Source organism: Lissotriton vulgaris, chromosome 9, assembly GCF_964263255.1.
Source record: "Lissotriton vulgaris chromosome 9, aLisVul1.2, whole genome shotgun sequence".
Classification (NCBI taxonomy): domain Eukaryota; kingdom Metazoa; phylum Chordata; class Amphibia; order Caudata; family Salamandridae; genus Lissotriton; species Lissotriton vulgaris.
In genome coordinates this window covers 977,646,757-977,672,755 of record NC_141697.1, presented here as the reverse complement: position 1 = coordinate 977,672,755, position 25,999 = coordinate 977,646,757, and the positions used below count along the sequence as shown (strand labels likewise).

The 25,999-nt window shown below is 43.9% G+C and overlaps 1 protein-coding gene across 1 annotated transcript; it reads right to left on the bottom strand.

The window, feature by feature from the left end:
- Positions 1-745: 745 nt before the first annotated feature.
- On the bottom strand, positions 746-25,564 carry MANF (mesencephalic astrocyte derived neurotrophic factor). The gene is made up of 4 exons (XM_086938828.1): positions 25,373-25,564; positions 16,807-16,934; positions 9,359-9,500; positions 746-4,023 (listed from the first exon to the last, which is right to left on the bottom strand). The coding sequence occupies exons 1-4, from the start codon at positions 25,467-25,469 to the stop codon at positions 3,839-3,841; spliced, it is 552 nt and encodes a 183-aa protein (XP_086794954.1). The 5' UTR covers positions 25,470-25,564; the 3' UTR covers positions 746-3,838.
- Positions 25,565-25,999: the final 435 nt, after the last annotated feature.

Genomic DNA, 25,999 nt, shown 5'->3' with positions numbered 1-25,999 from the left:
GATTCACCCCACTCTTGGGTATTGTCCAAACAAGTCTTCTATTGCAATGAGAAGAGGGGGCTGGGCGTGCAGCGCTCTCATTACCAGTATTTCCCAGTCCCAGCCACCCCCAGCCTAGCACCACTCCATCTTAAAGCCAGGGAGTGGGCTGGGGCAATCTTCGCCGTACTTCATGCTTGCAGTCCCGACCGGGCCCCCGCTAGGCAGGTCTCCGCAGCACGCCTCACCGCCTCTGGGGCCAGCGCCATGTGTTCTCTGCCTCCTGATGAAAAGGCGCACAGCTGGGCATCTCTACGTGGAGGGCTTCCGGCGCTGCGGATTCGGCAGGAGGGAGCCGATCTAAGGGCCCAGTCATCACAGGCCCAGTCGCTGCAGGCACACTCTCCCCAGGTTGGCCTCCCGCCTGCCCCGCTCTCCCGGTATAGCTTCAGCAGGGGGATGAAGCACGGACACCGGGCCCCTTCACATGCGGGTCCGACGACGCCTCCAGGTCCGATCCGCTCACCGGTATTAGTAGATGCAGGGGGGCAGGGCGCTCCCGGTGCTTAGCAGTATCTAGACGGCGGAGTAGAGAAGCAAGCAGGCACGTCCTACTCTGCCGCTATCTTGGCCACGCCCCCATGATGTCTTTTTTTTTTTAACACCCAACAACATTTAAATACCGATCAATTAACTGTACACAGATTTCAGAATATCTCAGCAGTTATGAATGCAAAAATTAAGCACTTTTTTCGGAATTCTGAAGTGTGATGGAAACAGATTTTAATAGGATCAAAACAAATCAAGACACTTTACTTAGTGACGCGCAAATCCTGAATATTCACTGAAACCGGATTTCCACATATCATTTGTGTGCTATATAGTTTTATCAGTAAAACTGTATGTTTGTGCAAGTTCAGTGGTCTTTCAAAGGGAAGTGAGCGGTCTGTAAATGACAGTGCGCTATCACAGGATCCTTTAGTAATACACTTGCGACATTTCGCTCCAAAATGCACGATTTTCTACATACTACATCCATACCATCCCCATGTTAAATACATTTGGTACACTTGCTCCTTGTGTGAAGCTAGGATTTTTCATAATCCATATGACTTTAGTGATATTGAAAAGTGTTCCAGCATCAAAGGTGCTAATATATGTCCCCCAAGCCAAGTTTTAAAACAAATCCTTAGAAGTATTCACAAGCAAGCCTGCCAGTATTTGTTGCTGTTGTGTTTTTTTATGTCACAAAGTCACTTCAAAAGAATGTGCTCACTATACATGATCTTATAAAATCATCCCACTTGTGTAGGACTTTCACGCATAAATGAAGAAATATAGATGTGGCCCAATGGCCAGAGCTGCAGACTTTGAATCTGGTGAACTAGCTTCGAGTCTTGGCATTGGCACAAATCCTCCGATCCTGCAAATATGCTAAAATTACTGGTATTAAACACCATCATTGTTCACACGACTTGTGTGATTTTTTGTGAAAGGATACCCACAGGCCACCCCCACTCAGAAAAGTATTCCATTCCCAGATTAGAGTGCAGGTCGACAAATGACACTTTAGGGACAGATCAATAAAGCAATATCGAAGAGTATGGTCAAGGTCATAACATTCACAAACAATTCCTGTTCGAGAGGAACACAAAAAAACATTGAAGAGTACATTCTTTTTGTAATTCACAGCAATTTGAAAGCACGTATACTATTATATTTAATCAAATGAAAAATATATATTTTTTAAAGGCCCACATCATGTCCATAAAAGCTAGATGGCTTGCGAATGTTTGTTTTTTATAAAAATTAGGTTGTGGTTCTAAAACGTTTGAAAAGCACTGATCTGGGTGCATGAGGTAAACAGCTCCTTATTATACTTTACAAACACAGAACTGGTTTGGGTAGGCTTCCTTTTTTATGTGCCTCTCTACGGTTCTGCAGATGTCTTTTGTGCTCACTGCAGGGTAGTGTCGAAGATGGAGTACCACAACAGAGGTACAAAGAAGTTTGAGCTTTGAGCACTTGGAAATCACCAGCAAGCAGTAATCAGGAAAGAGACAGAGTTGGCCTCAATGCCCCGCCATCTACCAAGTGGCAGTGCTACAGGAATGCTCATCAGCAGCCCCACTCCACTCAGCAAAAGGACCCTGTTGGATTTCGATAGGAGCCAGGGCTTCTGTGTCCCAACTCTAGTGTCTAGGCCCCCCCTCTCTCCTGCTTCAGGAATGTCAGCAACACAATTGTTATTGTCTGGGGGAAAACAACCTAACCCCCATCTTGTGCACAGGAACAGGTCAGGGGCTTCCAAACTTTGCTCCAGGGGCTTCCAAACTGTGCTTCACTTATATATGCAATGCGTGTATCATACTGGGTCACACACAAATACACCCACAACATGCACTTGGTAAGTTAGCTCTAGATACCTTTTGTATCTACGGCTGTTCTGCTGTGCCACAGAAATAACCCAGCATGGGATTAGGTAAAACAGCAAGTCAAGTCTGACTGTGCATTGGCAAGATACCCTTAGCAAGCACAAATTAGCTAATTTGCTTGGAGTGAAATAATCTTTGATGCATAATAGTGAGGGAAGATCATTAAATGAGACTATTCCTAGGGAAGGCATCTGTGCCAATTTCCCTTTAGTAGTATACACACCCTTTACCAAGCTATGCATATTCAAGGCTATGTTTTGAAGGGGTGTCCAAGGTTAGCCACATAGCAGGGTCATGCTCAAATGATCTATACACTTCGAACTGAATGTTTGAGCTGTCTTCCCTGGAGCTTTATATAATGTTTCTTTCCACATCTTAAATCCTCAGATTGCCTACTATTGCATAAAGACTTTACCCACTATACTCACAAAGCCTTGCATAAAATAAAAAAATGACCTACATTTATTTCGGATTGATTCCAGTTTGTTCTTTTTTCAGAGTGACTCTTCTTACCTTCCAGGCTCAGCATGCCTTTAATTTGTAGTGTAGCCTCCTTTCATAGATCAAAACTTTAAACTCTTTCCCCACAACCTAACCATACCAAACCTCTGATAGCCTATTTATATGGCTCAAACATTTCATGAAACTATATAACCCACACTAATGATCACGCCTAACTGGCATATGACTAATTCCAATAAACAATACTACCAAATTAACCAGTGACACTGGGTTCCAGAGTAGCGTGCTACTCACAGTAAAGCGATTCAACACCTCAGCAGTGGTAGTAAGTGCTATATACATGCAATTACAATTATACAAATGGTAGCAGCCACTGTTATGGGGGCTTGCAAGCACTTCTGACAGCATTTGTGCAGAAAGACTGAGTAAATACAGTTTACTGTCTCTAATAAGAGGGCTATGGGAGTCTTTGGAATTGATAAACAGTCTTATCCCTAGACTCATTTTGCTCTTGGCGTCAGGACAATCAGCAATGCAGTGTCATACTTCACAAGAGAGCAGAAGAACTTCCCTCTAATGAAAGACATCTATGTATGAAGATTCTCAACATACGACAAGTTTGGTCTTTAATCTTTTTAATAGAAAAAAAAATCCCTTACTGTACACACAAACTGTAAAGACATGAGAGGCATAAAAAACTGTTGTTAACCATTGCAGTAATGGCAGAAGAAAAGTGCAGCTCTCAGGAATACGTTTGGATGTGGTCCACGGTCATCTTAAAAATAAGTTACAACGAAAAACAAACAGACGCAGGCTGAGAACGCCAACTAAAATACAGAACAAACCATGTCCATATTTTGCCTCGCATTGACTCGTGTGAGATGGTGACAACACTGCAAAGGTCCGATGCAATGCGCCTGATGCCCCCCCCCTCCCCCCCAGGGTGGAGGCAGCCCCACGTGTTACAGGTCAGTCCGTGCGTTGGCAGCATTTGGAGCATATTTTGGCATCAGTTCATTGATTTTGCGTATGTAGTCAGATTTCTCGGCGCAACCTTTACACGTTTCACCCCAGTCATCCAGGATCTTCTTCAGATCTTTCACTTTTAGCTTCTTCAGATCTACAGTGCTCAGGTCGATCTGCTTATCTAAGGAATAAACAAAAGATTCCATCAGAAGACAGAGCATATGTAAACTCACAAATTTAGAGAAATTGTTTCCACTCAACACGGATAGTTTTGTTACCAAATGTATGACATTTGGTCACAATTTAATGTCTAAACCCATTTCAAAGCAATTTTATTAGCCGTTAAGGATCCACGAATATAAAGAATTCCAAAAGGCTGAGCCAAGAATGCAAATTCAAATCAACTAAATTCTCAGAACATCAGTGCCCTTCTATTAACAAGTGAAAAAAGTACATAATCTTTTAATTTTTCCTTAATTTCAAAATCGGTAAGTTAGCAGCAATGAGTTACACTACAGAAAGAAACCACGGGTAAATTGTGTGTATGTGTTTTTTTTGCAAGGAGGCAATTAAAAAGGAAAGAGAACAGAGACAGTTTTGAGATTCATCAATTACTATGGTAAATGAAATCCAAACTGAAACTTCCAGCCACTTTTCACAGGGACTTCAACCACAAAACCAGGTTTATTAAGTACCCAATTAGTCCAAGCATACTTAAAACCTGTTGTAAGTATTAACTATATGGACAAAGTGCTTATTCATATCCAGTTCTACCTTTCATTTAATCAAAGAACACAATGGCAGCCTGTGCCTTTTTGAAAACAAACATTTTAGCTTCATGCATCGCTCATTCGTGCTGGATTCCGAGCCAGTCGCAGACACTGGTTTCCTTTCAGATTCTTTCCAACATCCAAAAAACCCTTCTTTTCATCTGAATCTTAGTACTCCGGCTTGGAAACAAGTGGATGCATTTCTCCCTAGTGTATCCTCTTTTGCCATCGCAATTCTCAGCACAACCTTGTTTTTAACATGACCATTTCTGCAACCTGCTCCCTCCCAACCCCATGTAACTTTCCATATGTTCAGGGAGCCTCACAGGTCATGGACATTTTCTATTGATTTTCAATACCGAGTAGGGCTCACGTATCGACTGAAAAACTTTTGAGCAACTGCAAAGAGAGTCACACTTTATACGAGGAAAACAAACAAACCTTTCATATGCAGCGCTGTAGAACTTCTCCGACCTTTCTAACCTGTAATCCAATCCCGTTCGCCTTGGCAGTCAGTACTTGCACTATACTCTCTAGTATTCATTAGCATAATGACACACAGCTCTTCTTCAAAGTCTCCTCTTTTCGTGGTATCCTGCGACTCAAAACCTCACTCAAGTTAAACCAGAATTTGATGTCAAGAGCTTAATTCAAGATCAACCTAATACAAAGTTAATTTCTCCTGTTCATGGTCAGCACCCCATTTCAGGCCGGCAAATGCAAAACAAAAACTACAGCATAGGTGCCATTACCCAGGCTGTCTTGCCAGGGTGGATGAGTTATTAGTAGCTTTTAATTCTAGTTTGCCTGCCTGCTTATTCACAATTGCCAAACTTCGAAAGATTACGCCACTAAGTGAGACTTTTGGTGTGGGGGTGGTAGACAAAAGAATAAGGAGGAGTACCTGAGTGGACCACATTCATCCACACAGCTCCTTCCTTCGTCCCACACATCACTTAAAATATCTTAACTATTTTACACAAAATGCGATACCTAGATCACTCGAATACATTAACACCTATAGCTGAACAGCTAACATGCAGTTGAAATACTAGACCTGGATTGACATTGTCCGCATCGAAGGTCCGAAAAGGGCACTACACCCATTACCAACACAATATGTCTGCAAGGAAGCCCAACAGGGTCTTACTGCCAGTCAGAACAGGCATTAATGAATACACTGTTTCCCTGGAGTACCGACTTAAAGAATGGCAGGCTCTTCAAGTTCAACCCATCACAGAGCAAACTCAGAATGTTACTCATGAAGCCAGCACATAAATAAATCAGGCTAACCCTTTCAAAAAGATTACAACAGAGATTTACCTGAGCTACAACCGTGGAGTCTGTGTTGAAGTCTTTTTCTAAGTGAAGTAGGCCATGCATGAAAAGCATTGGGTGTAGGATGGGAGCAAACAAAGAGGAAGAAAAACAATGTGACAAAAAACTGAGTGACAGTAAGAGAAGCTTGACAAGAGAACTACAGGCGATTTGAAAGGGAGTGGGAGGAATACAAAGTCATTAGGCACATAGACGAACTAGAGAAGATGGAAATGAGAAGCACAGGAGAGTGACGGGGCCAATGAGAGAGAAACTCAGGAGATCAAACGGAGAATACCCCCCATAAAAGATTGCAGATATCAAGCCATGGTATATTTTAATCTATGAGCAGCAACGCCATGAAAAGAAAAGTGAATGTAAAAAGCAGAATCAATAAGTAAGACAGCAATGCGACTGCTGTAATGAATAAACAACTTGTTGAATCAGTACGCGCTGAAATGACTTATGTGCCCTTAAGGTTTAGAGACAACATAATTCAACAAGCTAATTGCACAAAAGCTGCAACGGCAAATCTCAACGTACCATACAAATACCAAATTGGGCAAACACCCACTACAACGATGGCAATTGGTCGCGGTGCCATCACAACGCAACTTTTACATCGCAGGATACTTTGCATCACATGCATTTACACCGTATGCTATTACTGCGCAATGAAATTTCTATTGCATGCAATTACAACGCATGCTCACACACGGTTACACAGCAGGTGACATGGCACCTCGCAAATGGTTTCTGCTTCTTGTCATGCTCTCGCACGGTTACACGGAATCCGTGGTTGTTGAAGCATTGGAAAGTGCACAAAGATTTGTCTGCAAGTGCTCGCACTTTCGTTCATGTGCCATGAACGAGGCCCCGAAACCCTACAAAAGGCCCATTTCACCCATGATTGCTTGATTTCCACGGGGGGTGCAGCAGGGACTAGCATGCTGATGTTTAGGCTTGCACTCCCCTAAATGTCCCTGGAATCAGGCACCTGCTCAGTCACCAGTGAGGAATGTCTCACCTCAAAAGAAATACAGCGTCCATGTTTAAGTGTGCTCTGCACTTTGAGATTAATACTTCATGATCAGAAAGCTTTGTTTTGCTTTTACAATGAAGAAAGCATCAGGTTTCCTTTTTTTAACTAAGCACATTTCAGAGTTCAACCAATAGATATTCATGAACCAGGAGGTGGCAGGTAACTTTACATCATGGATAATACAAACAAGTAAGATAGGAACACATTATAAAATTGTGATGTGAACATTTCTGATAGATTTAGGAGCGCGATACACAATTATTTGAACTGCGACCTGGCCTGCAATGAAAATTATGCGGTACAAAAGGGGGTGGTGATGGACGGAGCATCAGAATCAATCAAACACTCACACCCAGTCAAAAGATCTGGGTTTAATCCATCACCGTTCTTTAGCCCACTCTGCCACCCAAGTTCAGACATGGCTATATGCAAATCAGTCTGACCCTGTGCCTCATGGGAACAGTCCAGCCCGAACTGCCAAGCCAGGTCTTCCCTGGACCGGAAACAATGAAAATTAGCCAAGTCAACAGAAGGTGAAATCGTAGGACTTGCAGATTTGTGCTCGAGTTTGTAATTAAACACCTACATGATGTGTTCTTGTGCAGTAATTTGCGAAACTGGCAGTTCTGTAACACCGCACGATTAAAAAAAACGTGTTATTGGTACGCAATGTTTTTGTATGCTTTGTCATGCCATGTTGCATAAGGGAACGTACATTGACGTTGCAACTGCACGCAATGTGAAAACTTGCGAAGTAAGTCTTTGCGATGTAAAATCAGCGTGGTTACAGTATGCCATGTAACGGTTGGCGATGTAGCATCATACATCCACCAAATTGATTTATAAACAATTTGATTGGTGCTTAAAAGTAGACAAACAAAGCAAAGCAGTAGACGGATTGCTTAAACCTCTTCATTATAGTTTGAGCCCTTAAGAAACCAAAAATCTCAATCCCATGAGAAAGGCAGACATTTTATCTAATGTAATAAAGTATCTTCAGGCAAAATTCAGACGGCAGCTACAATCTTCTTGACTTTAGCAAGCCAAATGCAAGTCTTACTCTACTTCGAGAAAGAATGAAAGCAAAAGCAGTTGAAATATCAGAATGGCTCAAAGGTTACACTGAAGCGGTTAGAATGTTAAATCTTGCTGTTGATTTAGTCTTTATGTGATGTTTGTACACTACAATAGATCTTTACCTAAAAGCAATAAAGATCATATTTTCACTCTCAGAGAAGACAACCAAAAGTAAGGGACAAAAACGGATCATGTTAGTTTCAGATTTCAAACTGAAGAAGCTGCTGGTATTAACTAAATACGAGCAGGGAAATTAGCATTCTGAAAATCATTTGGATGGCTAGGAGGCGACTTTGCAGGAAAGAAGCCACTTCAAATTAGTAGAGTACCACAAAGTTGTTGGCAGCCTTGAATTTAGCCCATAATTCATGTAAAATTGTGTGGTCCAGGAAGATCATGGAGTAAATCTAGTTTCTTTAATAGCATGATCATTTTGATAAATATTTTCTTGTGTAGCACAGTACGGCTACTACTTTGCCTGGCCTTTCAAAACTTGGGTGAAGACAGGGCCAGTTTCTAAGAGATTACAAATGAATTCTATGTGTTAAGCATCCTTTGACGCTCAAATCCCCTGATCAGCCGGAGGTATTCTGGCTTAGCATGCATTCATTGTCCTCGACTACCCGATACAAGATATTGTCAAGATAAGATTGGTAAATAACAGGAATTCTATATTGGTTGGATTGAGCTTCAGGTAGAGGCTGAACATCCAGGCCTGGGTGATGTGCAAAAAGCGTTGAAGGCACTGGATGTCTGAAGCAGAGGAGAATTTCATATGTTCTTTATTTAAAGAAGCAAGAATGAGTATCTGTCTCCTGGGCAGGACTACATTAAGTGGTAGGAAACATTAAACTAATTACTGCAGACGGAGCAACAAAGAAGTAAAATTGGAGTTGAATGTTGGAATGCTTGGATTGATATAATTTTTTATTTCATTCTTTTTCTTTTTAAGTGAACACCACCACCGAAAAAATGCAACATTCGATACATAAATGAGCAGTTTTCAAAGTCCAATTCTTGGCCTTGAGCATCTGCTTAAGCAACATACAAGAAAATTCTCTTAAGATGATATCAACCATCAGGTAAACATTGTCTTTAGGAGATTAACAACTATTACATTTTGTGATGGCCACTGCCTTTGTAAATGGCACTACAGAACTACCCCCCCCTCCCCAGAGGTTGCCAACAAAGACGCCAACACCTAGCCATGAACTCCTACCAACTCAGTAGCCTCTCTTCCTACACCAATTTCCATACGACGCCTGGGACCATCAAACTCAATTGCTTTCTTTCTCCAATGCAGAACTTACCATATTTTAATTCACAGATCTGGCCGTCCTGTTTCTTTAGCTTCTCACAGATTTTTTCAGCTGGGATGTGATGACTCAGGGGCTTAGACACCTCGTTGGTGATTTTAGTGGCTGCATCGCTGGTGGCACCAATATAATAGCACTGGAAGAAATAATCTAAATCAGATTACTGCAGAAAAAGGAGGGGGAAAAAATAAGGAACTCCAGACCTGCAAAGCTAAGTTGAAGTAATAGTGGACATCCTCCTACTCAAGGATGATTAGGAAAGCAGCCCTTGGTGAATTTGTTATACTCATAGTTTTACTTCAGTCTGCATTAGTAACTCATGCCTGCTGCTAAAATAACTGCAACAACAGACAGAGTGCTGGAATATTATATTGGGGTTACCTTGTGAAACGAACATTGCAAAGCATTATACAAAGTCAAAATTATAAACAAGATTTGCTACATTCATGTGAGACAAATATTAAGGGAAAAAAAAATCACTGCTTCACTCACAAATCTGCTGAGCTTCACTTTCCAGGAACTGTTAGAAATAAGTAGTAACCAAACTGCAGATGCAAAAGCACAATGAAATGGCAGACCCACAATTGAACGCTGCACACCATCGTTTGATAATAAACAAGGATGCAGTACAGGCACAGCTTACAGCAAGCACCTCCACCAAGTACTGGCTAATACCTCCCGAGAGACTTATGCGCAGCCATCCCTCATCTTCTTAGTTCCGCTAGACATCTAAATGCAGCAGCTCGAGGGGTAGTTTCCACTGCTGATAACTCAAAGCACCAAATACGTCACCCACAGGACAAACTCATAACCCACATACTTTCAAGCACTTGTCTTTCACCTGCCATATGTGTAGGAGTGGCCACCCAAGTCGGGGTAAGAGCACCACTCAGGCCCATCCGACACCAAAACATTTTGCAGCGCAACACTCTTCCAATCAAACAAGCCACATCATTGCATATTTAAACATAGCCTTTATATTACTGTTACAATAATACAATGTTATCACTTTTTCAGTATTACCAATAATGGGGGCTGATCGTGTTTATTTTTGGGGGATTGCTCAATGAGTGTGGTGGCCAAGGAAAACATTGTTAACATCTTGCACTAGCATATTGTTTTGAGGGGTGTTTGACAGAGTATAGGTTTTTTGGCACATGTTTAAATTTTTTAATATCCGTCATGAACCTGATCACTACAACACATAAAAATCATTTATCATCTCTCCTATATTAGTAACGCTGTACATGGAGCAGCTGGGAAATCTTATACATGAGCATGGGCTCCTTCAATCAGTATGCTGATATAACACAACAACATCTATAGAGGGGGTAGACTGAAGAATATTAACTCAGCCCTGCGCAGTGACACTAGGGTCTGAAAGGGATAACACTTGAAGGGAATTCTTAAAAGATGGAGTTGATTTAGGTTTTCTGTACCAAAATAAAGGTCCAGGACTTCCGGAGAGCACATTAGGTTTAGGTTGACCGAGCATGGTCCCAATGGAAGCCCGGTGAAATCCTCACGTGATCTGAGCTAACAGCCATCATATGAGAGCCGCTATTAAATTACCCTTTTTTCTCCCTTCCGTTTATACTACAAATAATGATCGTTTCACAACACCTATTTTTATTTCAGTGGTGCAATGCAAGAATTGTCATGCCTACAATACAGGGATGACATAGTCAAGCCATTTACAGTCATCCTGATAGCCAGCCTTCAATCATTTCAGAATGGGGCAGGAAACCAACTAGTGAAGAGCACTTTTAGCCCACCTTACACTGGCTTCCTAAGCTGGCTAAATACATTTTAAAGATATTTTTTTCCACCATCCTTTTAGTCAAGTTGTATTTGCATATTGTTTGATTAACTGATTTTAGTTAGCCCGTCTGCCGTTTGATGTTTCTAGATGGCTGTAAGTTGATTAGTATTTCAATATGAAACGTATCAAGGTTTAACACATTGATTGATTTGTTTTTGCTTCTTTAAATCAATCCATCAATACATACATTTACAGAGCGCGCTACTCAAACCGCTATAGGGAGGGGGTGCTGTTACTGCTCGAATAGCCAGGCCTTGAGGTGCTTCCTGAAGGTGAGGTGGTCCTGGGTCAATCGTAGGAGTGCGGGGAGGGAGTTCCATGTCTTGGCGGCCGGGTAGGAGAACGATCTTCCTCCACTTGTGGATCTGAGGATCCGTGGGACGATGGCGAGGGCGAGGCTGGGAGTGTAGAACAAGAGGCGGTTGTTGAGGTATTCGGGGCCCATGTCGTGGAGCGCTTTGTGTGCGTGGGTGAGGAGCCTGAACGTGATCCTCTTGCTGACGGGGAGCCAGTGCAGGTTTCTCAGGTGGGGTGTTATGTGGCTGCGGCGAGGGATGTCGAGGAGGAGTCGTGCGGAGGCGTTCTGTATGTGCTGAAGTCATTTCTGAAGTTTGGCTGTGGTTCCTGCGAACAGGGCATTCCCTTAGTCCAGTGGGCTGGTGACGTGGGCCTGTGTGACTGTCTTTCTGGTTTCGGTGGGGATCCACCGGAAGATCTTTCGGAGCATGCGCAGGGTGTTGAAGCATGACGATGAGATGGCGTTGACTTGTTTGGTCATCGTGAGGGAGGAGTCCAGGATGAATCCCAGGTTGCGAGCGTGGTCCGTGGGTGTCGGTGCGGTGTCCAGCGCTGTGGGCCACCAGGAGTCATCCCAGGCGGATTGGGATTGTCCGAGGAGGAGGACCTCAGTCTTGTCTGAGTTGAGTTTCAGACGGCTGAGCTTCATCCATTCCGCAACGTCTTTCATTCCTTCCTGGAGGTTGGTTTTTGGCGGTGGCTGAGTCTTTGGTGAGGGAGAGTATCAGCTGGGTGTCGTCGGCGTAGGAGATGATGTGGAGGTTATGATTGCAAGCCATGGCGGTGAGGGGGCTCATGTAGATATTGAAGAGGGTTGGGCTGAGCGAGGAGCCTTGGGGTACGCCGCAGATGATCTTGGTGGCCTTGGAGCGGAAGGGGGGAGGCGGACTCTCTGGGTTCTGTCGGAGAGGAACGAGATGATCCAGTCCAGGGCTTTTCCTTGGATCCCAGTGTTGTGGAGGCGGGTTATTAGGGTGCAGTGGCAGACGGCATCGAAGGCGGCCGAGAGGTCTAGGAGGATGAGAGCAGTTGTATCCCTGTTGTCCATCAGGGTCCGGATGTAGTTGGTTGCTGCGATGAGGGCGGTCTCGGTGCTATGGTTGGCTCGGAATCCGGACTGGGATGGGTCAAGCAAGTTGTTTGCTTCGAGGAATGCAGTCAGTTGTTTGTTGGCGGTCTTCGATGACTTTAGCGGGGAAGGAGAGAAATGGGGCGAAAGTTCTTGAGGTCTTTAGGGTCGGCTGAGGGTTTCTTCAGTAGGGCGTTGATCTCTGCGTGCTTCCAGCTTTCTGGGAAGGTGGATGACGCGAAGGAGTTGTTTATGATGTTCTGGAGGTGGGGTGCGATGATGGCGTCGGCTTAGTTGAAGATGTGAGGGCATGGGTCAGAGGGCGAGCCGGAGTGGATGGTGTTCATGACGTGGGTGGTGTCTTCAGTGCCGACGAGGGTCCAGGCGCTGAGGGTGGTGGGTGTGATTGTTGGTTCGGTGGCTGAGGCGGGGTTTGGGTGCTGAAGCGGTCGTGTATGTCTGCGATCTTGCGGTAGAAGAACGTGGCGAGGGAGTTGCAGAGGTCTTGCGACAGTATGATGTCGTCATTGCTGGCCCTGGGGTTGGAGAGTTCTTTTACGATGTTGAAGAGTTCCTTGTTGTTATGAATGTTGTTGTAGAGCCGGTCTTTGAACAATGGCCTTTTTGGTGGTGCGGATCAGCTGGTGGCATTCTTGAGGGCTGTCATGTTTTCTGTAGTCCGTTCGTGGTGCCAGGTTTTTTCGAGGGTTCGGCAGGATTTCTTTGAGTGAGTCGGTGAACCATGTGGATTTCCGGTTGCTGGTCTTGCCTGGGGGGGGGGGGGTTCTTGAGAGGAGCGAGGTCGTCTGCGCAGTTGGTGATCAATTGTGCGAGGTTCTGGGCTGCGTTTTTGGTGTCAGGGTTGTCGACTGGTGGGTTAAGTCTCAGCGATGTGGTTAGCTGGTCTGTGGTGACTTTGCTCCCGCATCTGCGGGGGGATCTGTTACGTGTGGTGGTGGGATGTAGTCTTCTTGAAAGTGAAGTGGATGCAGCTGTGGTCTGTCCAGTGTAGTCCGGTGGTGTGGCTGAAGGAGACGTGGTTGCTTGCGGAGAAAATGGGGTCGAGCGTATGGCCAGCGTAGTGGGTGGGGGTGTTCACCAGTTGCTTGAGTCCAAGGTTGGCGAGCAGGGTGGTGGTGTTGCGGTCGTTGTTGGTCTCCAGTTAGAAGTTCAGGTCTCCTAGGAGGATGTATTCGGGTGATGCTAGGGTGTGCGGGCTGATGAAGTCGGAGAAGGTTTCGCTGAATTGTGTGAGCGGGCCCGGGGGTCTGAAGATGAGGGTTCCTCAGAGTGTGATCTTGGGGTTGGTGTGGATCTGGAAGTGTAGGTGTTCGGCGGCAGAGATTGCGTCTTCGGCGTTGGTTGTGACGCTGATGGTGTTCCTGTAGATGATGGCGATTCCTCCTCAGTTTTGGTTGACGTGCTCCTTCCGGGTGATTTTGTAGCAGTCCGGGACGGCTATGGCAATGTCGGGGCCCGAGGAGGCGTTCATCCAGGTTTCCGCAAGGAAGGCGAAGTCAGGTGCTGTAGTATCGAGAAGGTCCCAGAGTTTGATGGCGTGTTTGTGGACGGAGCAGGCGTGGAGGAGGATGCACTTGAGATGTTGTTTTGTTCGGTGAACGGGGTGCAGGTTCGGAGGCATGTGAATTTGCAGGCGAAGGGTCCGTGAGTTCGTTTCGGGGTGGCTCGGTAGCAGGCAGGCGAGCGTCTGGTGTCAAGTGCGTTGAGGGTGGCGGTGTCGTATCTCAGTCTTGAGCCCTGGCTTCTGCGGGGGCCAGGGGTTCAGGAGCTGGGAGCAGTCCAGGTGCAGACGGCCTGCCTGGCCTGACAAAAACAGGGGACGGCGATGGGAGCCTGAATCGCCCCCAGCTACGCAAATCTTTTCGTTGGCTGGTGGGAGAAGCGGGCGGCCTGGTCGGACTCCTGTGACCATTGGGTCAACAAGACCATAATTTGGAGGCGTTACATTGATGACCTCTTTCTGGTCTGGAAAGTGACTAGACAGTCAGTTGAAGATTATATCAAATATCTCAACAGCAACCACCTTAATTTGAAATGCTCAGGTGAAATCAGTAACAATGAGGTGAATTACCTAGATGTAAGGGTATTCATAACCGATGGCAAGTTACAGACGGCTCTTTTCAGGAAACCCACAGCGGGCAACTCTGTGCTCCATATACGCAGCAGTCACCCCACAAGCCTTAAGAACAGTATCCCGTATGGGGACCTTTTGCGCATCAAACGCAACAGCTCCCATCCTGAAGACTATAATGAAGCAGGGCTGGCCAGCCTAGATAGATTCAGGGCACGAGGCTATAAAGATAGGGTGCTGAGCGAAGCTTGGAAGAAAGCTGAGGTCAAAAGTAGAACTGACTTGATTAACCCCTTCCATGCTGGTGACGAACCCCAGCCGTCATGCACTACGGTGCTCGTGTGCTGATGACGGCTGGGGTTCGTCATGGCCCGCCCGTGTTCGTCCGGCAACCGCACACGGGGAAAATCGCGGCCGCACGGAAGGGGTTAAAGAGACTCCAAAAATAGATAAAAACAAAAAAGGTACCAATAATCTGAGGCTCATTACAAATTTTTCCAACGCAGCCAAGAGCCTTAAAAAGATTATGTACTCCAATTGGAGTATTTTGAAATCTGATCCGGTCATTGGACGTGACATCCCTGCCCAACCTTCTATAACATTTCGTAAAACCAAGTCACTTAAAGATCACTTGGTACAGAGCCATTTGCCCCCTGCTGCCAGAGGCATACAAGGTATAGGTGGGTTCTATCCTTGCAATAAGTGCAAGGCCTGTGCGGGTAGCAGGAAAGTTGTTAGCTATTCCATACCAGGGGAACACGATCCAGTTGCCATCAAGAAATGTATGAATTGTCTGACACCCTTTGTGGTCTACTAACTTACTTGCCCGCGCGGACTTAAATATATAGGGAGCACTATACACCTTGCCAAAATCCGCATTTTAGAACATCAGAGGGCAATTCAAAACAACGACAGCAATTATCCAGTAGCCAGACATTTTCACATTCACCATAACAGTGACCGTAAATTCTTGAGTTACTTCTGCCTTGACCATGTGCCTCGAGATCCCAGAGGGGGAGATAGAGCTAAATGCTTAAGGAGACCAGAGTCCCGATATATTAATGATTTATCAACTAAAACACCTTTGGGACTCAATATGGGGGGAGGAACTGAAAGTACACCTGTAAATACTGTAAATAATTTGTCCTTATTCACAATTTCTTTTGCTGCACTATGACACTTCAGGCGTGAATCAGTGTTATATGTACTATTTTCAGCAGGGTGCTTTTGCTTCAATTAATCATGGTTAGTATTTTCCTATTGATTGAGGACAGTTTTACTTGTGAATTTAACATCTGTGCGGCTTATGTGATTTTGAATGAAATTTTCCACCGCAGCACCACTTTAACTTTAACTTAAGCCCATTCGAGGGCTCAATCTATTGAAAATGTACATACTTTATTTAGTGTGTAACTTTCTATCATCACTTTGTTATTTGTGTTTTGCCGGATTTCAAAATGGTGCTTGTTTGGGACAGATCCCACGAGACTTTTGCAGCAACTGTCATTGTTTATAAACTGTCGCGTCATGGCGGCCGCCTGCTGATTCTGACGAAGACGTACCGCCGAAATGCGTCTGTTCTTTTGATCTCTGTGCGAATAAATCCGACTTGGATTTGAACCCCCCCCCCCCCTGTGAGTGCGAGTCGTTCTTTTTGGAGATAGATAGATAGATAGATAGGATAGATAGGAGTGAGTGCAATAGATAGATAGACAGATAGAGGAGAGAGACGAACAAAAAAAACCCAAAAAAAACCACAACACTGCCAGTTCATTGAATGTTGAAAAACAACTGAAAAGAGCTGGTGCTTTAGAGAGGTGTTCAGAACCATCACTATATGTAATGAAGGAGTTAGTTACAGACTGATTGCATCTTCGAAATCCAGACTTTGGTACCACGTAGACTAGTTCTATTGATGCGGGGCATTCAATGCAACCTTGCACTTCCACACCTACTAATCTGCTTGGTTTTAGCACAGCCAAGGAAAAATGCATGGACGCTCCCAAAACACGTGAAATCAGCACGGAGGTAATGCTGAGATTTTCTTGCATGGGCCACGAAAACGTATCTAGTCGACTTCACACCCACTTTTGAGGGAGTGTGAAGGGGAAAGTGCCTATCTTACAAGAAACAAAAGGAGTTCACAGCTGAATCATACTTACAAATCTGTTTTCTTTCCCCTTGGCTTCATTGCAGGTTTTCAGCAGCTCTTTTTCGACAGCGGCTGAAGTGAACTCTACATTTTTGTCTTGCAGTGACTGATAAAATCTCGATAGGAAGGAGATGCATACTGTCGAGAAAAGAAACAGAAAATCCAAAATGTATCTCCTCTCTGCAGCAAAGTGCACGTTAAAGCACAAATAAAAAACATTTAAAACAGGCATTGGCAGAGTTAGTAGGTCTGTGTTGGTTATCAGCATTTTGGCTTTTTCAATGCTTATTTGCCATTTTAAAAACACACACACACCAAAAAACGACAATCCAACACTTGGAAAGCCTCACGCAGCGTTACAACTTCTTTATAGGCAGCTGCAGATTGAAAACTTTGCAGTTCAAACGCGATTTATGCCTCTCTTGCCATACGCGTTTATGGACGAACAGTCCCTTGTTCACTGGCTGGGCGATGTGGAAACAGGGAGGCAGGAAGTTGTAACGCTGCGTGAGGCTTTCCAAGTGTTGGAGTGTGTGTGTGTATATATATATATATATATATATATATATATATATACATATACATATACATATACATATACATACACACACACATACACACACACACGCACTAGCAGCCCGTCCCGACGTTGTCTGGGTATGAATTGCTGCCGGCCAGTAGTATATTGTTTTGTAGGATTTCGTTTTGATAGCATTTCTTATCTGTGACAGGCCTGTGAAACGCTCCAATCCACAGTGCACTGCTGTTGCACTTAAGAGTGCGTGTTCAGTAGTGTGTGAACTCGAGTTTCCCTACTTTTCCTTGCAATATTATATAGCGCAAACTCGACAACATGGCAGGAGCACAATTTACATTACAGAAGAACACATTCATTTGTGGTAGGCACGGGGAGACAAAGCGATTTGCCTGGAATCACAGGATGTTGAGCTGATGCCGACATTCGAGCGTAGCTCCCCAGCTCTAAAGTTTGCAATTCTAGAACTTGTGGCGGGAGGTGTGTCGAAAAGTGTATGTCGGTGCTGGCCATCAATGAGAGAGACCTGTGCATTTTTCAAATCGGTGGTGAAAAAATATGAGTATGTTGCTGGAGATGTGGGCCGCCGTGCCACCAATGTACTTACCGGGGGAGGGTAAACACCCATTATTCCACAACTTTCTTTCCGCATACCAACACTCCGCATATTTTACAAAAGTACCATGACTCCTCAATACCATTATAACGCATGGCCTTACATTTTATATGGTTTTAACATGCATACATTTACAATGAAATTCGTTGTAAATGCATGTATGGTAAAAGCATGTGTTTTTTTAAATGTTTGGATAAGGTAAGTATGGGTATAGGAGTATATGTTTTGGGGTACTGAGGTATAGGTTATGGGGTGTTTGGGTATTTTAAGGGTTCAGATATAGTTTTAGGTTATGGGGTACAGGGGTAGTTTTAGGGTTCAGGGCTAGGTTTGGGTTTTGGGGTACAGGGGTATTTTTAGGATTCAGGGCTAGGTTTGGGTTTTGGGGTACCGGGTATTTTAGGGTTCAGGGTTAGGTTTGGGTTTTGGGGTATTTTTAGGGTTCAGGGGTAGGTTTGGGTTTTGGGGTACAGTGGTATTTTTAGGGTTCAGGGTTAGGTTTACTTTTAGGGTTCAGGGGTAGGTTTGGGTTTTGAGGTACAGGGGTCTTTATAGGGTTCAGGGCTAGGTTTGGGTTACAGGGGTAATATTAGTGTTTAGGGATAGTTTTATAGGGTTAAGATGGGTTAGTGTTTAAGGGTGATGGGGTATTTTAAGGAGTACGGGTGGGTTATGATTATGGGGTGCATGGGTATTTAAAGGGAGCAGGGTGGGATTAGCACATGATCTGAGACATGGCTTGAAGGGCGGAACGTACCACACACCCCCAGCGTTTGTCACGCCCCCAGCACACGCCCACAGGACAACGTAGACACGCCCACAAGGGACTACTTTGCTGGCACGGTTCTTTTACCTTTTAAATGTATACGGTGGTCGTCTGCATAGCCTGTGTCCTTCTGCTGCAACTGCCCTTTCCAACGCTGTATTGGGTGTTGTGATTGGTGTTGTGGTTCCTGAGATTACCCGCCTCAAAGGTTGGGGCTCTCTCTTTATTATATTAGTATATAGATATATAGATATACAGATATACACACACACACACACACCAAATATATATTTTTTGCAGGGCAAAGCTGCCAGGCTAATGCCAAAACAAGCATTGGCATAGCCAATAGGTCTACCCTTTGGGACCTATAAGTATTTTTCCATGCAGCCGTTGTTGTTGCAGCAAGGAAATTGTGCTGCATAACTAAATACTTTAAAGGTCACAAAAGCAAGACCTATTGGCTATGCCAATGCTTGTTAACCTTTATAGTGATAGAGACTGCCAGCTCTCCTGATTGAAGCATTTATATTATTCTGATGTCTCATGTATTTTTCCTAATCCTGATTTCAGATAGATTAAGCATGATGAATAATGCCAAGATTGTAATTTCAGTGTTCCCAAGTGCCCCTCTGTGCTGAGCGCAGCGAGCAGTCATAATCTCAGAGTGTGCAGTCAGGGGAGGTATAATCAAATGTAGGACATACTTCACAAACATTAAGAAGCGTCCGCTTCAACAGTTTCAATTTAAACTGCCTAGGATGGGTTCTAAACAAATCTGCAGTCACTTTTCCAAGGTTTTCATGATCAAAAAGCCTAACTCTTGGAAGTTATAAAAACATGCTGAAGAGAAGGTGCACGCCCTCACCAGGGACTGGCCACCGTTGGTCCGCAGAAGGTGGAGCCACGCTGGAGTTTCAGGCTATTCACATTAGATACATTTACAGTGAATCCTAAAACCGAATGATTCACATAGTGGAAATCCTAGAAATTTGGCATCCCTGGGCCTCTCGTAACCCAACATCAAACACCCCTACTGAGAGAATATTAAAATATACTTTAGCGCCTGAAACTGTAAGAAGCATATGCAGCACAAATAAATGAGCAATGTTGCACATCATATTTAAATTGCAGCATAGCCTGACTGAATAGGGTTTTGCACTCGAAGTTGGGTTTTAGCTTTTTGCACATTTCAGTGTGCTCTTCTGGTGAGAACTAGGATATCGTTTAGCAATAAGATGTAAATGAAAGATAATGACGTGCTTATTAAAACACTAGGTCTCGTAAAGAAAAATGTAAAGGTGGAAAATAACACTACTTGGTGGATAGTGAGTGCATGACAAAAATGCTTATACTACCTCAAAAACTGTAAAATTATCCCCAGTGAATTTCTGCAGGTTCTAACCTTTCCTATCTTCATTCTGCGTTAGTGTCCTTTTCTAAGAGGAGTGCTGCCTCTTACGCACAAGAATACGGGTCCATAGTAGCATGTCATTTTGGTGGAGGATGTGTGCTAATTTCGATCATTCCCCAATTGTGAAAGATGAAAAGATGGCCATTGAGCTATTTTTTTTGCAGTTTTATATAGCACGAACTCGACCAGAAGGTATTAAAGTGCTTTACACGAGCACTAGTTGTATTACAGCCTGACACATACACGTATTATTTTTTTCCGGCAAGGGGAGATAAAGTAATTTGGACAGAATCACAGGATGTTTGGGCCCACCACCAGACTCGAACCTGGTTCCCCAGCTTCAAAAATCGGTCGATCTAGCCGTTAAGCCACATGCACACATAAAAAAAATATGGGCAGCGGCAGAAAACAATATACCCTGAAGCTTGTTGTATACGAGTGTGAATGTGCGTCACTGCATAATAAGCTTCATCTTTATTAAGGAATAAAAAAATTAAGTGTACTGCCTGCGAAATAACTCGGCCTTGTATCAGTCGGGAATGAGCGCACAGAGACCAGTCATCTATCTGGGAATATTGGAGGACGTCACATTTAAACGATTGAACCAGCAGGATATCATGATGATAAAAACACTTGCCATATTAGCGAGGTCTTGCTTGTTATAGTCCCATGACACTCTTATTCAGGCATTGGGGTGCTCCGGCCTTGCCACAGTTCTCTGAAAGAACACTTATTAATGGCGCTACTTCCGGGAAGAGTCTCAGTGAGGTGAATTTCTCACAGACTCTCTGTGGTAGGCCTGGAAGTAATGTAGCTGGCGACTGGAATGCAGCTGAGCATCAACACTCCACCACTTACTTGCACTTAAAGGTGACATTCAGATTTAGTTTTTTATGCAAGTTTCCTCCTTTCACAGCCGTGCCTGTTGCTGTGGTTCGGGGTGAATTAGTGGGTAACGGTAGACGCTTTCTGTCAGCAGGGAGGAGGCCAGGCGAATCCTAAATTGTAAAATATATGCTAACAGTATTGAACGCTATGGCATCGTAATGGACTCGGTCACATTTTATTATTTATGGGGGCTTTGCATAAAAATGTTTGCAGACTGATTAGCGGGAACGCAAGGCACATGTTAAAGAATGGTTTAAAAAAACAAATAGTGACAGGCAATGTACTGCTGCCATCTAGGGGTCAGGAGAAAGTCTGCTGACTGCTTAATGTCTGCATGGCGCCACAGCTAGCCTCTGGAATCCCAAGAGACCCTCTCCTGTACAGAAAACAGTGCCCTGACGCGCGGCCACAACGTGAACAAAAGCCCTTGAAATAGGAAACCAAACATATGGCGCAGCTGCTCGCTCCCGCATGGTAAACTCCACACATGCACCAGCGCTCACAGGAAACAGTGCAGTACATGTACGAGTTTCCCAAAAAGTCCTGAGCGATTCCAAGAGGTCCTCCTTAGCAGCGCTTGCGCGCGGATTAGGCTCGACCTAAAAAGCGTTCGTATATTTATTTAAAACATTTTTTTTAATTGGCTAGATACAAAAATATTTTGTCGTAAAATGCTCATGTGGTCATATCACTTCATGGCACTGAACGATACGTGCAATGCTGCGAGTGGACCTTGTGGTGAAAGAACAGAATGCTGCCACACTTAAATTATCTAATGGCTAAAGTGGAAGGACCCATTATACCACAAGTATGCTGTAGTGGCCAATAGCAAAATATGAATGGCACAACAGCTCAATGAATGAAAAGGTTGGCTAAATGTATGTATATGTATGGCTATTGCCAGACCTACAAGCACTGGCAAAGATGCTGGGTCTGGCATTGGCTTCCAATCTTTTGGCTTTGCCAATGCTTGTTTTCCACTTTTTTGTAAAACTATTGTTGGAGTCTACACGGATGTATGGAGAAACACATTGAATTTAGCCAATGGCTGAAGTGGCCTGACCCACTGCACCAACCTATATGCTGTAGTGCCATGAAATACAATGGGGTAACCCTGCGTCCCTCTGAACCTTGGTGAACAATGTCGCTCTATTATTAAACCAGACTGCACTTAATTTTACGTTAGACCGCATTGCGTTGTTTCCATTCTTTCCTCCATTTATTATTACTTATTTGAAGGTTTTATATAGCGCGAGCAAGACCCTTGCTGGTATCAGAGCGCTTTACATGTCGTTTTTTTGAGACAAGTATAAGTCTTGTGCAGTACAAGTATAGCATTGCATTGCCAATAGCTTTAACTCTGTACATGTGAGATCTATTGCATTGCAAATGCTTGCTTTACCTCTCCCCGAGTTATTGTACATTGCACACACACACGGGCCTTTTCTCACAAAAATGTCATAGTTTTACGTCCTTAAGGAAAGCCGCCTCAATGAGATAAGGAGGAAACGTCTTTGACGGGTTAAAACAGCGACAATATTTTCAATATGTGCTCCTCAACTGCTCTGAACACGTCTAATAAAGTATATGACTAATACTATAGGCGAAGTCTACACAGAGCAACTACTACAGACACTATATATATTTTTTGTCTATGAGCTTGTTTGATTTTGTTCATTGTATGTTTCTTTCACTTGTTCACAGTCGCCTAAATGTTACCAAATTGGGCAGCTGTGTAGTAACAAGTGTAATATTGTAACCTGTGTGTATACTTTGCTATATTATTTTAAGTATATGATGTTAATATTGAAACCTGTGTGTGCGCATTTAATCATTTACTGATGTGTCATTATCAATTGACAAAATAGCCTTCCAGATCTGATTCACAGGGCTAGGTATTTGCTGCTTAAAGAAATTATTGTTGTATTCCCCCACAAAACCCATTGTAGCTATATAACAAAATATATGCTGTAGTGAGCAGGAGAAATGTGACTGACAACAGACCAATAGCTGAAAGGGGTTGTCTAAAAGCCTCCATATGCAAGTACATTACATGTATAATTTTAGTAAAATCAAAGAGGATCTGGCTTCCAGACGACTAAAAAAAAAAAAAAAAAAAAAACGCAACTTATTTGCACATATAACAGCATGACTTTCGCTCTCTGAATTGACAAGGGATGGCAAGTTTGTTAACTGACTATGCAATCAATGTACCTCAGATGTCAAATGTTTACCTGTTCAAGGGCAATGCCATTTTCTACAATCCTTTCAGTGCTATGCTCTGATGACATCTACTGGGGATGCCAAAATACAACTGGAAACAATTTCTGAAAGAGTGTTCTTAGTTCCAAGACAAAGTTACTATGCTCAGTCCAGTGGAATCCGGCCCAGCCTTTTACTGTCTTTACTTAGAGTACAGACAGAAGGGGCTACCTGAGGCGTAGGTGACGATTAAATAAATGCAGAGATGTAAAACACACTATACAGGTGCACCAAATTAATCAGTCCCCTGCTGAACGCTAAACCAATGATCTCTTCAGCAAGTGTCACCACAACCACTCACAGTCTCAGTTGCAGAACACAGTATGACGCTTACTCAAGAAAATACCCATGTTTAAGTCTGCAACGGGTGCACTGACGTAGGTTCATTGGCTCCCAGTCAGGAAATAAATTGCCTTTAAGGCAATATGTCTGGCACATAAAGTACTGCATAGAACCGGACCAGAGCATCTCAAAAGTAAATTCAAGTGGTATTACCGAAAAAGATTACTACGATCGGCTGTCAAGCTCAGTGATCATTCCTAGGCCCAAGAATTCTTCATGGGGCAGTTGCAGTTTTGTTTATTCCACCTGTTAACTTTAAAGTCAGGTCAACTTTCTCTGTTTTCGTAAGCACGTTAAAAACCTGGTTGTTCTCACTTTCCTTATAGCTCTTATTGTCCTACTGCTAATGGTATTAGGCTAGATCTGGGATCATGATAGCGCCAAGACGCCCCAGGACATTTGGGCGCTTTATAAAATTTCAAAGCGAATCAAATCAACCAATGCTCTTCTAAAAGTTTATATTGATCACCATTCCCATGTGGGCTCTTAACTCAGTTTTAAAGGGTTAATCTTAGGTGCATTCATTGTTCTTCCCCAAAGTTGTATTTGCCTTTTAACTCCAAGCACCCCATCTCACAACTAAAATAACTGCTAGATCATTCATTGTTCACCCATTCCAACTAGTTTACAGGTCCCCTTCACAAGCTCAACTATTAGTAGGGCCACTAGAATTATGTGGCGGGGTTGGGCCTATTATACAGCAGGGTTGACTAAATTATGCAGCAAGAAAAGGCAAGTTATGAGGCGTAGCGCAGCACATTTTGTGATAATACTATTTCATTATAATGTCCTTTTTACACTAAAAGCTGTCTGGCATAAATTGCACCTCACTGGCACCACCTGTTCAACACCTAATATAGCAATAAGCAACAGAAAGGTGACCAGTCAACCTTTGCAAAGGGCCTTCCACGGCGCTGCAACAAGTGTTGCTGTATTTTTAGTAACTTTTGAACCGTTTGAGCTAGCAAAACACGTTGTTGTTACAATCTGCAGTTTACATAGCATATGATGGATTATGTGGTAAACCCACACATATGCGAAAAACGCCTAAACTGCACAATCGAATTATTCCAATGGTGCAGACTATTAGCTTTGCTTACACTCGGAATCTCCTCAAGTATTGCATCTTATCCATCACATCATTGTTCAGTTTCAGCAAGTGGTTTCCCATTCAATCACAACCCCACAAATAAACAAGCTAGAAGTTTCTGATAGTGCCCACGTCATCCTCCAATAACCTAAGAAATACAAGGATTCTGTCAGCATTCAAATAAATGGGATACCTGGGAGACGCTGGGCTGAGTGGGGTTTCTTAAAGTCAGGTAGGCTGTGGAAGAGGTGACAAAGTCGGTATATGTGGGGGAGCTAGCCAGCAGCAGGCACATGGTGGAGCTAGCCAGAAGTAAGTACATGTTGTGGAGGTCGCTAGATGCAAATGAGGGTGTCTGGACGTAGGTAGGATGTCGCGTAAACGGGTGGGCTCTGGAATGCGTATTGATCTCTAGCAGCGCGGAAGGGGTCTCTTACAGAAGTGTACACCGGGTGGGCCTAGTTATCACTGCGGGTGGATGCTTGGCGTACCAACAAGGTACGGGACGACTGGATTTTACAGAATTTTCTCGAAAGTGACGTTGGAAGCTAAACTCAAAGAGAGGTGAGAGTTCTGACCTGTACACGGACTACAAGGAAGGAGGAGTCTCTTCAGGTGGCGAAGATCAACCACATAAAACTTCCCATAGTAATTTAGCCTTCTCACCTTCACAGTCTCCCTGACGCAGCGTCAGACTTGCTCTTGGCACATGAGCTAGCAATACCAGAGCCGGCAGGAGGACCCCGATCCTTAGCGCGCTCATCACGCCGCTGAATGTCGTTGCTCTAGTTTCGAAGTGAAACTCCGCACCGGCTTCTGGATCCTAAACCTCCACTCACCCAACTCCGGCCGCCCACAATGCTTTCTCTCATTGGTTATGGTAGACAGACGTCAAAACGCTGCACTCGCCCATTGGTCGTGGTTTGCCTGATGCTCCACGACACGCTCTTCGATTGGAAAGTTGTGGATACAGGGTGCAGTCTCCGGGCTTTGTTGGCGCACGGTGATTGGACGAGATTAAAGACAATTGAAAGACTAGACCGACACGTTCCAGGAAGCATACGTTTTCGGGTCAGGCGAAAAGGCAGTCGTTTATTCAGCGTCATATAGTAAGACAGTAAAGTGAGGCCAGGGCCACTGAATTATGCGATTCTGGGGTTGCGACTTTTTTCACACAATTATTGTTTTACCACATAAATCATCATCTTCTGCATAATCTGCAAATTTAAAAAAAAGTTCTAGCTCAGATGGATCAAAAGTTACTTAAAAAATGGCTAGTCGTGTTCCTGCGCA